Raw genomic sequence first — 15141 nt, 5'->3', positions numbered from 1 at the left:
TTGCCATCTCTTCTTAATATCTTCTGCTTCTGTTAGGTCCATACCATTTCTGTCCTTTATTGTGCCCATTTTCTTGAAGAGATCTCTAGTCTTTCCCATTCTGTTGTTTTCCTCTAATTCTTTGCATTGATCACTGAGGAAGGCTTTCTTATCTCTCCTTGCTATTCTTTGGAACTCTGCATTCAGATGCTTGTATCTTTCCTTTTCTCCTTTGCTTTTCACTTCTCTTCTTTTCACAGCTATTTGTAAGGCTTCCTGAGACAGCCATTTTGCTTTTTTGCATTTCTTTTCCATGGGGATGGTCTTGATCCCTGTCTCCTGTACAATGGCACGAACCTCATTCCATAGTTCATCAGGCACTCTATCTATCAGATCTAGTCCCATAAATCTATTTCTCACTTCCACTGTATAATCATAAAGGATTTGATTTAGGTCATACCCGTATTGTCTGGTGGTTTTCCCTACTTTCTTCAATTTAAATCTGAATTTGGCAATAAGGAGTTCATGATCTGAGCCACAGTCAGCTCCTGGTCTTATTTTTGCTGACTGTATAGAGCTTCTCCATCTTTGGCTGCAAAGAATATAATCAATCTGATTTCGGTGTTGACCACCTGGTGATGTCCATGTGTAGAGTCTTCTCTTGTGTTGGTGGGAGAGGGTGTTTGTTATGATCAGTGCATTTTCTTGGCAAAACTCTATTAGTCTTTGCCCTGCTTCATTCCGTATTCCAAGGCCAATTTGCCTGTTACTCCAGGTGTTTCTTGATTTCCTACTTTTGCATTCCAGTCCCCTATAATGAAAAGGACATCTTTCTTGGGTGTTAGTTCTAAAAGGTCTTGTAGGTCTTCATAGAACCGTTCAACTTCAGCTTCTTCAGCATTACTGGTTGGGGCATGGACTTGGATTACTGTGATCTTGAATGGTTTGCCTTGGAAACGAACAGAGATCATTCTGTCGTTTTTGAGATTGCATCCAAGTACTGCATTTCAAACTCTTTTGTTGAACATGATAGCTACTCCAATTCTTCTGAGGGATTCCTGCCTGCAGTAGTAGATATAATCGTCTTACGAGTTAAATTCACCCTTTCCAGTCCATTTGAGTTCGCTGATTCCTAGAATGTTGACGTTCACTCTTGCCATCTCTTGTTTGACCACTTCCAATCTGCCTTGATTCATGGACCTGACATTCCAGGTTCCTATGCAATATTACTCTTTACAGCCTCAGACCTTGCTTCTATCACCAGTCACATCCACAGCTGGGTATTGTTTTTGCTTTGGCTCCATCCCTTCATTCTTTCTGGAGTTATTTCTCCACTGATCTCCAGTAGCATATTGGGCCCCTACTGACCTGGGGAGTTCCTCTTTCAGTATCCTATCATTTTGCCTTTTCATACTGTTCATGGTGTTCTCAAGGCAAGAATACTGAAGTGGTTTGCCATTCTCTTCTCCAGTGGACCACATTCTGTCAGATCTCTCCACCATGACCCGCCTGTCTTGGGTGGCCCCACGGGCATGGCTTAGTTTCATTGAGTTAGATAAGGCTGTGGTCCTAGTGTGATTAGACTGACTAGTTTTCTGTGATTATGGTTTCAGTGTGTCTGCCCGCTGATGCCCTCTTGCAACACCTACCGTCTTACTTGGGTTTCTCTTACCTTGGGCGTGGGGTATCTCTTCAAGGCTACTCCAGCAAAGTGCAGCCACTTCTCCTTACCTTGGAAGAGGGGTATCTCCTCACCGCCACCCTTCCTGACCTTCAATGTGGGATAGCTCCTCTAGGCCCTCCTGAGCCCCGGCAGCCACAGTAATATTATACAGTAATACAGTGCCAGTATATACTATATAATTGTAATCAAATATTATAATATATAAATTTTTATATAATATTGCAATATTTAAACACATCTAATCAAATATATTTTAGACATTAAACTTACACAATGATATATGTTAATTATATTTCAATTAAAACTGAGGACACCAAAGAAGTAATTCAGAGATTGAAAAGAGGACATAATAGAGGACAGCAGAAAGCAATGTATGGAGGTGAAAATATCAACAGTGTTGAAACACCTAAATAACCAGCTGCATAAGCTAATCATCTTCTATTGCCTGACTGGTAGATGAAAATTCTATCCACTGAATACATTAGACTCTAATTCCTGAATCGGATAGAATTGCACTTCAGTCAGGGGCAGCAGCCTAGAGTGCCAGGCCACGATGATGCAAGAACGGCCGAGAGGAGCTAAACCACGTAGGAGGTCAGGGGCGGCAGCCAGGAGGAGCAACCCCACCTCCAAGGAGAGGTGGCTGCATGGACGCAGAAGGGCCTAGAGGAGCTATTCCACTTCCAAGGTCAGAAGAGGTGGTGGTGAGGAGATACCCCTCTTCCGAGGTAAGGAGCAGTGGCTGCACTTTGCTGAAGCAGCTGTGAAGAGATACCCCATGCCCAAGGTAAGAGAAACCCAAGTAAGACGGTAGGTGTTGCAAGAGGGCATCAGCGGGCAGACACACTGAAACCATAATCACAGAAAACTAGTCAGTCTAATCACACTAGGACCACAGCCTTATCTAACTCAATGAAACTAAGCCATGCCCGTGGGGCCACCCAAGACAGGCGGGTCATGGTGGAGAGATCTGACAGAATGTGGTCCACTGGAGAAGAGAATGGCAAACCACTTCAGTATTCTTGCCTTGAGAACACCATGAACAGTATGAAAAGGCAAAATGATAGGATACTGAAAGAGGAACTCCCCAGGTCAGTAGGTGCCCAATATGCTACTGGAGATCAGTGGAGAAATAACTCCAGAAAGAATGAAGGGATGGAGCCAAAGCAAAAACAATACCCAGCTGTGGATGTGACTGGTGATAGAAGCAAGGTCTGAGGCTGTAAAGAGTAATATTGCATAGGAACCTGGAATGTCAGGTCCATGAATCAAGGCAGATTGGAAGTGGTCAAACAAGAGATGGCAAGAGTGAACGTCAACATTCTAGGAATCAGCGAACTCAAATGGACTGGAATGGGTGAATTTAACTCGTAAGACGATTATATCTACTACTGCGGGCAGGAATCCCTCAGAAGAATTGGAGTAGCTATCATGTTCAACAAAAGAGTTTGAAATGCAGTACTTGGATGCAATCTCAAAAACGACAGAATGATCTCTGTTCGTTTCCAAGGCAAACCATTCAAGATCACAGTAATCCAAGTCCATGCCCCAACCAGTAATGCTGAAGAAGCTGAAGTTGAACGGTTCTATGAAGACCTACAAGACCTTTTAGAACTAACACCCAAGAAAGATGTCCTTTTCATTATAGGGGACTGGAATGCAAAAGTAGGAAATCAAGAAACACCTGGAGTAACAGGCAAATTGGCCTTGGAATACGGAATGAAGCAGGGCAAAGACTAATAGAGTTTTGCTAAGAAAATGCACTGGTCATAACAAACACCCTCTTCCAACAACATGAGAGAAGACTCTACACATGGACATCACCAGGTGGTCAACACCGAAATCAGATTGATTATATTCTTTGCAGCCAAAGATGGAGAAGCTCTATACAGTCAACAAAAACAAGACCAGGAGCTGACTGGCTCAGACCATGAACTCGTTATTGTCAAATTCAGACTGAAAGTGCAGAAAATAAGGAAAACCACTAGACCATTCAGGTATGACCTAAATCAGATCCCTTATGATTATACAGAGGAATTGAGAAATAGATATTAGGGACTACATCTGATAGATAGAGTGCCTGATGAACTATGGAATGAGGTTCGTGCCATTGTACAGGAGACAGGGATCAAGACCATCCCCATGGAAAAGAAATGCAAAAAAGCAAAATGGCTGTCTCAGGAAGCCTTACAAATAGCTGTGAAAAGAAGAGATGTGAAAAGCAAAGGAGAAAAGGAAAGATATAAACATCTGAATGCAGAGTTCCAAAGAATAGCAAGAAGAGATAAGAAAGCCTTCCTCAGCGATCAATGCAAAGAAATAGAGGAAAACAACAGGATGGGAAAGACTAGAGATCTCTTCAAGAAAATTAGAGATACCAAGGGAACATTTCATGGAAAGATGGGCTTGATAAAGGACAGAAATGGTATGGACCTAACAGAAGCAGAAGATATTAAGAAGAGATGGCAAGAATACACAGAAGAACTATACAAAAAAGATCTTCACGACGCAGATAATCACGATGGTGTGATCACTGACCTAGAGCAGACATCCTGGAATGTTAAGTCAAGTGGGCCTTAGAAAGCATCACTATGAACAAAGCTAGTGGAGGCCATTGAATTCCAGTTGAGCTATTTCAAATCCTGAAAGATGCTGCTGTGAAAGTGCTGCATTCATTATGCCAGCAAATTTGGAAAGCTCAGCAGTGCCACAGGACTGGAAAAGGTCAGTTTTCATTCCAATCCCAAAGAAAGGCAATGCCAAAGAATGCTCAAACTACTGCACAATTGCACTCATCTCACATGCTAGTGAAGTAATGCTCAAAATTCTCCATGCCAGGCTTCAGCAATACGTGAACTGTGAATTTCTAGATGTTCAAGCTGGTTTTAGAAAAGGATGAGGAACCAGAGACCAAATTGCCAACATCCGCTGGATCGTGGAAAAAGCAAGCGAGTTCCAGAAAAACATCTATTTCTGCTTTATTGACTATGCCAAAGCCTTTTACTGTGTGGAACACAATAAATTGTGGAAAATTCTGAAAGAGATGGGAATACTAGACCACCTGACCTGCCTCTTGAGAAATTTGTATGCAGGCCAGGAAGCAACAGTTAGAACTGGACATGGAACAACAGACTGGTTCCAAATAGGAAAAGGAGTACATCAAGGCTGTATATTGTCACCCTGCTTATTTAACTTATATGCAGAGTACATCATGAGAAATGCTGCACTGGAAGAAGCACAAGCTGGAATCAAGATTGCCGGGAGAAACATCAATAACCTCAGATATGCAGATGACACCACCCTTATGGCAGTAAGTGAAGACGAACTAAAAAGCCTCTTGATGAAAGTGAAAGTGGAGAGTGAAAAAGTTGGCTTCAAACTCAACATTCAGAAAACAGATTATGGCATCTGGCCCCATCACTTCATGGGAAATAGATGGGGAAACAGTGGAAACAGTGTCAGACTTTATTTTTGGGGGCTCCAAAATCACTGCAGATGGTGACTGCAGCCATGAAATTAAAAGACGCTTACTCCTTGGAAAAAAAATTATGAAGAACCTAGATAGCATATTCAAAACCAGAGACATTACTTTGCCAACAAAGGTCTGTCTAGTCAAGGCTATGGTTTTTCCTGTGGTCATGTACGGATGTGAGAGTTTGACTGTGAAGAAAGCTGAGTGCTGAAGAATTGATGCTTTTGAACTGTGGTGTTGGGGAAGACTCTTGAGAGTCCCTTGGACTGCAAGGAGATCCAACCAGTCCATTCTAAAGACCTGCCTTATGATCCAGCAATCCCACTGCTGGGCATACACACTGAGGAAACCAGAAGGGAAGGAGACACGTGTACCCCAATGTTCATCGCAGCACTGTTTATAATAGCCAGGACATGGAAGCAACCTAGATGTGCATCAGCAGATGAATGGATAAGAAAGCTATGGTACATATACACAATGGAGTATTAGCCATTAAAAAGAATACATTTGAATCAGTTCTAATGAGGTGGATGAAACTGGAGCCTATTATACAGAGTGAAGTAAGCCAGAAAGAAAAACACCAATACAGTATACTAACGCATATATACGGAATTTAGAATGATGGTAACAATAACCCTGTGTACGAGACACCAAAAGCGACACTGATGTATAGAACAGTCTTATGGACTCTGTGGGAGAGGGAGAGGGTGGGAAGATTTGGGAGAATGGCATTGAAACATGTAAAATATCATGTATGAAACGAGTTGCCAGTCCAGGTTCCATGCACGATACTGGATGCTTGGGGCTGGTGCACTGGGACGACCCAGAGGGATGGAATGGGGAGGGAGGAGGGAGGAGGGTTCAGGATGGGGAACACATGTATACCTGTGGCAGATTCATTTTTATATTTGGCAAAACTAATACAATTATGTAAAGTTTAAAAATAAAATAAAATTAAAAAAAAAAAAAAGAAGATCAGTCCTGAGTGTTCACTGGAAGGACTGATGCTAAAGCTGAAACTCCAGTACTTTGGCCACCTCATGCACAGAGTTGACTCTTTGGAAAAGACCCTGATGCTGGGAGGGATTGGAGGCAGGAGGAGAAGGGGACAACAGAGGATGAGATGGCTGGATGGCATCACCGACTGGATGGACATGAGTTTGGGTAAACTCTGGAAGTTGGTGATGGACGGGGGACCTGGCATGCTGCGATTCATGGGGTCGCAAAAAGTTGGACATGACTGAGTGACTGAACTGAACTGAACTGAACCCTTATACAGCATAGAATTATTTAATCAGGCACATCTTTGTTTCCTATTTAAGGTTCAGAGAAAGCAGTAAACCGCCTTGATTTTGACTGAAGTAGCAGTAAGATTTTAGTCAGTTATCAATAATCCTGAACATAAACTTGGCTCTCATACTCCATTGGATATACCACTCTTTTAAACAAAATCCCAGTACACAAGTGCTTCAACTGTTATTGCAGCATTTCTTGCATAGGGGGCAAATAACTAGGAGACATAGTGTACCAGGCCAACAGATGGATGACTGAAGAGATTATGGTAAAATTACTACAAGGGACGTCATTCAGTCATTATAATGAAAGAATTACAGTTGTAGGTCAAGTAAATATTATTGCTAATTAGGAAAAAGAATGAAGTGAAAATTTTATATAGCAGGATCTATATTTTTAATGAAACGGAGTAGAAAACTTTGTGGTCTATCTAAACACATCCATGCAGATACACCCAGTAAGTCCACTCTTAAATGGTGACCCTAGAGATCTGTACTGTGTTCTTAGAGGACGGGTTCAGAAAGACTGATAAGAGCTCTGCTTTTTTTGTTTATTTTTATGGAAAGAAAAAAGGAAACTGCAAAAGTCTGGATCATCAGAAGAAAGATAAATTGCAAATAATGACAGAAATAGTATACAACATGAAAGGGACCTCGAGCTACATTTGCCAACTTGCAAAAACATTCTAAAAATTCCTATATAATGTATAATAACATAGAAATAGGTAGCAAATATGTACAACTCGACCTGGATATAATAGTTACTGAATTCATGACAGCAAACCCCACTAAAGAAGGAGAGAGTGATGTCGATCTGGGAAGAGGTAAAATGAAGGCTTGGGGCTTTCCAGGTGGCACCAGTGGTGAAGAACTCACCTGCCAAAGCAGAAGACATAAGAGACACTGGTTCGATCCCTAGGTCGGGAAGATCCCAGGAGGAGAAATGTCAACCCACCCCAGTATTCCTGCCTGGGGAATCCCATGGACAGAGGAGGTTGGTGGGCTACAGTCCATTGGGTCCAAAGAGTCAGATACGACTGGAGTAACTTAGCATGGACGCAATGTAAAAATGAGAGCAGAGTAGGGCCTAATTTTTAAATCTGACATAGCAAGGCATTGGTTATGCAGATGTTTGTAATATTAATCTTATTCTTATCCCTATGTTTCTGATTAATTTGCAGTAAAAATTTCTATTCTCAAACCCAGAAAATAATCCTCAAAAGTAACTACATAGCTTTTGTTTCATGATGGTAGGATTCACATGCTATAGACTTCCTGACAAACCTTAATTCTGAGAAATTGTAAAATAAGTCCACACTTACACTGTGAAATGATTCAGAGAAATTTTTCTTCAACAGACTAGAAATAGTGAGGAGTCCTTGAAAGAGAGCCATCAGATGCGGTCAGACTCACTTGTTCAAGTAGTAGTGGCCTGCAGTCTGTTCAATGGTTCTTGTAAATGAAGTAACTAGCCCAAGTGCCCTCTCTGCCCTTGGGAGGCACTTGCAAGAATCAGAGCAGGGACTACAGGTAACTTAAAAATGATTAGTTAGAGCTTAGGAGTGGTGTGGGTGACCCCTGCATTTCCATCTCTATCTTACCCCCAGCATTTACAACCAGGTCATGAACTTAGGCTACAGCCAAGACAATGTCTGGAACAGGATGGTTACTAGACAACCCCAGGGAAGAACAGGGTGCATTGACACCCACAAGAATTACTGGCAAGTTATCCAGTCCAGTGTCGTAACCCACTCTAGTCCCTCCCAATACTTTCACTGAAAATATGGCAATAATATAAATTCACCTGAACAGTAATCATAGTTCTTATTCACTAGGCACTCCCAAGGACTGAGGTACACATATGCCTTATGCTTTAGTTTACTTTTGCTGATGTAACAAAGTACTACAAATTTAATGGCTTAAGGCAATCAAATTTATTATTTTAGAGTTCTAGGAGTCAGAAGTCTAAAATGTGCCTGCAGGCCTATGTTCCTCCTGGAGCCTCTAGGGGAGAATCCATTTCTTTGTCTGCTCCAGCTTCTAGAGGACTCCTACATTCCTAAGCTCATACACTTTTCCTCCATCAACAAGGCCAGGAATGTAGCATCTTCTCTCCTCTTTGATCTCTGCTTCCACCGTATGTGTTTTCATGAATCTAACCCGGCTGTCCTCCTTCTGTAAGGACTCTATGTTTACCTTGGGTCCCAGATAAACCTCCTCTAAAGATCCTGAACTTAATCACACCTGCAAAATTCCCTTTCACCATATAAGGTAGCATATTCACAGATTCTGGGGATAAGGATGTGGACATCTTTGAGAACTAGGTGGAAATTACCAACCTACCTCATCTTGCATGAGTTATCTTCCTTTAATCTTCACAATACCACTGTGATATGCTTGTTCACAGATGGAGAAACTGAGGCCTATGAAGGTTAAATAATGTGCTGGACTTGACACAGCTTGGAAGAGGTGAAGTCAAGTATCGAAAATCTAGCAAGGTGAGTAAGGATCCTTGCCTTGACCTTCCACACCTCTGTCCCTTTTCTCACATCTTTCCTTTCTGTTCTGTTCTTATCCCAAGGGATCAAGAACACTTCGTTTCAGGTTAAGCCTCCTTGCACCACCAAATGTGCACTCAATTGGAGCAGTTGTGAGGTATGCTATTGGCAGTAGGTGGAACTTAGAAATCTGAAAGTGTGAGCCCCAATACTGACATTCAACAGGAGAGTTAATCTCTCTCTAGCTTCACTGGTATTTTAAAGTTGCTATAAGGATTCCAGTTTGGAGATAGTTTAGGCACATAGTTTACCACAGCAATGTTAGTCTCCCTCCCCTCTTTGTACTTCTTAGGCCCTCACAAGTCACTGATCTTCTTTTGTCATGTGCTACTTACTCCAGACAGACCTGTGGTCCACAATGTCCCAAGCCATGGTTTTATGATTTCCTCCTGTTAATATCATGCCTGGCAATATTCTTGCTATTAAAAACACTGTGCTTCTTGACTAATAACCTCTGTGGCCTGCCTTACATAAACTTGATTTTTCTTAAGCTTTTGGGAACACTGAAAGTAGCTCACAATCTAAAGCCTGTTCCTTTTAGGAAAGCTGTTAAGAGCTGCAGCCCGAGGTTGTGCTCTTCTTAAGCACAGGCTCTGATTTACCCAGGAGCTGTGCAGAGTTGACTTGCCTTGTTTCAGGTTGGAGCAAAGGTTCACTAAGCTGAATAGTGACAGTGAAATTGTACCCTCTCACAGTCAGCTGGTTGGTTGGCAGAAGGCAATGCAACAGCAAGCATACACCACCTCAAGTTGGTTTATGGAGAGCATTCACCAAGAGGAGGTCTTGGTATAAAGAAAACTTGAGTTAGAAAGTGACTCTTGGAAGAAAATAAGTTTGCTCTATTGTATTTCCATCAGAATGGAGAAATATAAGTAACCTAAGACATGCATATGACACCAACCTAAAGGCAGAAAGCAAAGGGGAACTAAAGAGACTCTGATGAAGGTGAAAGAGGAGAGTAGGAGGGGACATGGGTAAACCTATGACTGATTTGTGTTGATGTTTGGTAGAAACCAAGGCAATTCTGTAAAGCAATTATCCTTCAATTAAAAATAAATAAAACTTTGAAAAGCTGGCTTAAAACTCAATATTAAAAAAACTAAGACCATGGCATCTAGTCCCATCACTTTATGGAAAATAGAGGGGGAAAAAATGGAAACAGTTGCAGACTTTATTTTCTTGAGCTCCAAAATCACTGTGGACTATGATTTTAAAAGTTGATTGCTCCTTTAACTAAAAGCTATGACAAACATAGACAGTGTATTAAAAAGCAAAGACATCACTTTGCTGACAAAGTCCATATAATCAAAGCTATGTTTTTTCCAGTAGTGATGTAGGAATGTGAGTTGGACCATAAAGAAGGCTGAGCACCAAAGAATTGATGCTTTTGAACTGTAGTGTTGCAGAAGACTCTTGAGAGTCCCTTGGACTACAAGGAGATCCAACCAGTCCATCCTAAAGGAAATCAACCCTGAATATTCATTATAAGGACTGATGCTGAAGCCCCAATATTTTGGCCATTTGATGTGAAGAGCTGACTCATTGGAAAAGACCCTGATGCTGTGAAAGATTGAGGGCAGGAGAAGTGGGCAACAGAGGAAGAAATGGTTGGATGGCATCACGGACTCAATGGACACGAATTTGAGCAAACTCTGGGAGTTAGTAAAGTTCAGGGAAGCTTGATGTGCTGCAGTCCATGGGGTAACAAAGAGTTAGACATGACTGAGTGACTGAACAACAAGAACATCAGAATGGAGAAGCTATTTGAAACAATATGGGTGGTTTTGTAATACTCTGATCACACAGATTCACAAATTTCAAACACAAAACAAATGAATAGAAAACATAAAAAGAAGAAACAACTGAACTCAGAGGAAACTGCTCTAACTCAGGGTCACCAGCACATGCTGTTGGATTTGCAGAGAGCCTGACAAGAAGCCTCACATCCAAAGCAAGAGCGACTACTTTCCTGATTGTTCAGAGGACAAGTCACAGAACACAGATGTTAGGTAAACTCATGAAGCTTGTAAGTGACAGGTGCTGGGCCAGAACTCACATTCCCATGTCTGGGTTCAATGCTTGTTCTTCAATACCAGGCATTCCCTTTCTACACATGTACAGAGGACTAGACCTTGCTGGGTGAGATGCAGTTGGCAATTCTGCTTTCTTAAAGGGATATACTTTCCCACTCATGAATTTATTCACTGGGTGAAGTCATATCCTATTCCACATACTCTATCAAGGGCTAGGGCATATCAGGGGGAGAGTTAGGGTCCCTTCCCGCATTGTGATTGCAATCTGAAATCCTGTCAAGCAAATATTTAATCTCTTCCAGCCAAACAGTTATAAATATTCATTTCCTTTTAAAAAGTTCAGGTGAAAACATGGGCAAAATCTTCCTTGTCGTGTATTCCTTCAACGTTCATTTGTTTATTAAATTCTGCTCTCACACATTGCTTGAAACACCTTCAGAGAGACAAAGGCTGTGCTTTTTGTGTGATAAGTGCTTTGTGTTTGTTATCTCATTTAAGTCTCACAACCCTATGAGACCACTGGTACTTTAATTAACCCAATTTATAGATGAGGCAATGGAGGCTCAGAGAAGTCAAGTGACTTCTGCAAAATAATGTCTTTGGAAAGACATAAGTAAAGTACAAAGTGCTTGCTATAGAGAGCAAAAATGGGTTCATTACTCTTTTGCGCAGATGAAGAGGAGCTTCATGGAGGAAGAGGCCTCTGGGCAAGCAGTTGGAATTTAGGTAGTTGGAGATGTGAGAAAAGGCAATTCATGCAGAGGAAACAGTGAGCCACTGTTTCAGTGACCTGAAATGGATAGAATTCAGAGTAGGCTTTGAATTATATTTGGATAACAGAATGAAAGAAAGAAGAAAAATAAGTCAGGTATTCACGTAGACAGGAGCAAAGAAACCTTGGCGCCAACTTGAACTCCACCACCCACTCCGTATTCACCATTTCCATCCAATCAGTCTCTAAAGCCTGTTAACGAGCACCTTTAAAATGTCTTTCTGTCTTTCCATCCCCATGGCAACCACCTTAAGGCTCACTTTCATTCTTACTTCTTACTCTAAATACTTCCTAAATGACCTGCCAGACAATCGTCTGCTCCTTTGTGGCTGTACAAATGCAAGTCTGATTCTGTCAGTGCCCTGCTTAATAATCTCATGAATATATAACACTTTCAAGGCTCTGCACCTGGAATTATAGACACTTTCCAAGACAGGGAAGGAGAGCTGGGACTAGCTGATTCCTTCCAAGAATACACTCATGCGCCTACCACACTGTCTCATATACACCCGCAGCCTGAAAATGGAGTAGATACACACTCTTTCCCAAGACCTGCCAACCAATCTCGTACAAGACTGAAAAATGAAGGAACGCTAATCTATTTACTTCTCGTTGCATACCCCAGCCCTCACCAATCCCAAATCATCTTTTCTGCCTTAGTCCCACCCCTGCCTTGACTTGTCCGTTCTTCTATCTGACAGCGGAAGTCTGCCTGAACGAACCGCCCACTTCCTTTTCGAGTTTGGAGATTGCGTGGCAGGTTAGGTGGAGTCAATTCAGCTTTGCATTCTCGTGCTTTGCTGCCCGGGCGAGCGCTGGGGGCGGTTGCTCCGGCAAGTCGGCTTACGTGGGTGTTAGTTTGTTTGCTGAGAACATCTCGCTTGTTGTTACAAAGACTCTACTGATGTTGGTGGCTTCAGCGGCGGCCCCCCTTTAAAGTAAAGATAGCAGCTTTCTGCAGGCATCTTACTCTAGGATTGCTATAGACTCCGTGCCCTTAGTAGAAGACATGCCACGGGGACGAAAGAGCCGGCGTCGCCGTAACGCAAGGGCCGCAGAGGAGAACCGCAACAGTCGTAAGATTCAGGCCTCAGAAACCTCTGAGACCCCGATGGCCGTCTCTGTGGGCTCGAGCACCCCGGAGGAAGACCTGAGCTGCCCAGAGGAAGACCCAAGCACTCCAGAGGAGACCTCCACTACTCCTGAGGAATCCTTGAGCACCGCTCAAGCGCAGAAGCCCTCGGTAGCCCGGAGCAACTTTCAAGGCACCAAGAAAAGTCTCCTGATGTCTATATTAGCCCTCATCTTCATCATGGGCAACAGCGCGAAGGAGGCCCTGGTCTGGAAAGTGCTAGGAAAGTTGGGGATGCAGCCTGGCCAGCAGCACAGCATCTTTGGAGATCCAAAGAAGGTCGTTACAGAAGAGTTTGTGCGCAGAGGGTACCTGATTTATAAGCCGGTGCCCCGTAGCAGCCCCGTGGAGTACGAGTTCTTCTGGGGACCTAGAGCACACGTGGAATCAAGCAAGCTGAAAGTCATGCACTTTGTGGCAAGGGTGCGTAACCGATGCTCCAAGGACTGGCCATGTAATTACGATTGGGATTCTGATGATGATGCAGAAGTTGAGGCTATCCTCAATTCAGGTGCGAGAGGTTATTCTGCCCCTTAGGGAAATATGCAGCACACCCATGAGGGAGGTTAAAAACAGCTTCAAAGGTACTCCCCAAGAGGTAGATCATTTGGGTCATGAGTTAAATATAATGGGGAGGGGGCACTGTATTTTGTACTTGTGATCATCAAATTGTTTGAGAAATAGAACGTTTACTTTAGACATTGTAAATTTCATTCCGTTTAATACAGTGTTGATTAAGATCACAATATGTTTTAAAATATGATTGAAGAAAAGATATTTTCCTTTATTTTCTGTCACTGAGATTTAGTATAACAGTTTTGCTAACGTTTTAAAATGAAGCCTATCCGTTATATTCTATGATCGGGCACATATTTTCTATCATTAAAATAGGCTGCTCTTAAAAGTGATGATATAACCGGTAAATTGTGAGGGAAGAATGAGAGAATTATTTTGTGTCCTACCTTTCTGAAACCTGTGTCTGCTGTTGTGTAAAGTATACAGACAACCATCTTGATTTTGTATAATTACTGCAGAATATAGGGAAAAAAAATAAAAGCTTAGTGATGAGGACACTTTGTCCATTTATTGGCCACGAGTTATGGGTGAGGCACCAATGTAGGTTCTGGGGATACTCATGAGGCACAGCTCTCAGTTCTAAAGAATATTCTAGATTATGTGAGAGAGATAAATTTGTAAACTGGCAGTGTGGTAAGTGCTGTAATAGGGAGTGAGCATGGGGTACCATGAAAATGTAGAAAAGTTTATGTGACCTCTTTTGGAGGGTGGGATAGGAAAGAGGGCATCATAGGGTGCTATGAAAATCCAAGAGATGCTTGAATAAGCTTGAGGGAGTCTGAAAGGGGCATTAGAGCATACTATGAAAAGATTGTGTATTAAGTATTTTTTTGAAACTTAATCCACCTTGGGGGAAGGGGCAATGGCCAAGGGAAGGACACATCACAGGGTGAAGTGGAAATAGAAAATGCATTTAAATCAGTGTGAGAGGAGGGCAGAGGGGAAAGGGATGGTTGCAGGCAAAAGGAGATTGTATGGTACTACAGACATTCAAAAGATGGGACTGTCAGAAAATTCTTGGTTAGTGAAAACCTGAGGTCTGAAAGTAATATTGGAGATGAGGAAAGGAGTAAATATTGAGGCACTAAAGGCAGCATGAACATTGGGGAAGAAACAAATTCTTGCACCAGTGGCTCAGACCACAAAGAATCTGCTGGCAATGCAGGAGACCTGTGTTCGGTCCATGGGTGGAGAAGATCCCCTGGAGAAGGGAATGGCTACCCACTCCAGTATTCTTGCCTAGAGAATCCCATGGACAGAGGAGCCTGGCAGGCTACAGTCCATGGGGTCGCAAAGACTCAGATAGACTGAGCAACTGAGCACAAATTCATATTAGGGTCATGTCATGGGGAAAGTGGAGGAAAAGGAATGAGATGAGGAAGAGAGGAGGGGCTGGATTCCCAAAGGGTGGGAGTTATGACTAATTTTAATGAGGCTAAAAATGGTTAATAATAATAATAATAATTCTGGAATAATGAAAAGAAAAAGGCTTCTTAAAAGCAGAGCTTCTACAAACCAAAGAAAGGAGTCGATCTGTGGGCTGTCTGAAAGGTAAACTGGTACCTCTCTGAGGAGCTGTCTTGTTAAGGTGCACAAGTTGTTTTAAAGGTGTGTGTGTGTGTGTGTGTGTGTGTGTGTGTGTG

At 42.4% G+C, this 15141-nt stretch overlaps 1 protein-coding gene across 1 annotated transcript; it reads left to right on the top strand.

The window, feature by feature from the left end:
• Positions 1–12525: 12525 nt before the first annotated feature.
• On the top strand, positions 12526–13993 carry MAGEH1 (MAGE family member H1). The gene has a single exon (XM_006040869.3). It carries the CDS (start codon positions 12800–12802, stop codon positions 13457–13459), a length of 660 nt encoding a protein of 219 aa, XP_006040931.1. The 5' UTR covers positions 12526–12799; the 3' UTR covers positions 13460–13993.
• The last annotated feature ends 1148 nt before the right edge of the window (positions 13994–15141 follow it).

Source organism: Bubalus bubalis, chromosome X (assembly GCF_019923935.1).
Source record: "Bubalus bubalis isolate 160015118507 breed Murrah chromosome X, NDDB_SH_1, whole genome shotgun sequence".
NCBI lineage: Eukaryota > Metazoa > Chordata > Mammalia > Artiodactyla > Bovidae > Bubalus > Bubalus bubalis.
This window is presented reverse-complemented; position numbering and strand designations above follow the sequence as displayed.

Bases quoted from the DNA above. Each gene is read 5' to 3' on its own strand.
- MAGEH1 (XM_006040869.3), top strand. From the start codon at position 12,800: ATGCCACGGGGACGAAAGAGCCGGCGTCGCCGTAACGCAAGGGCCGCA.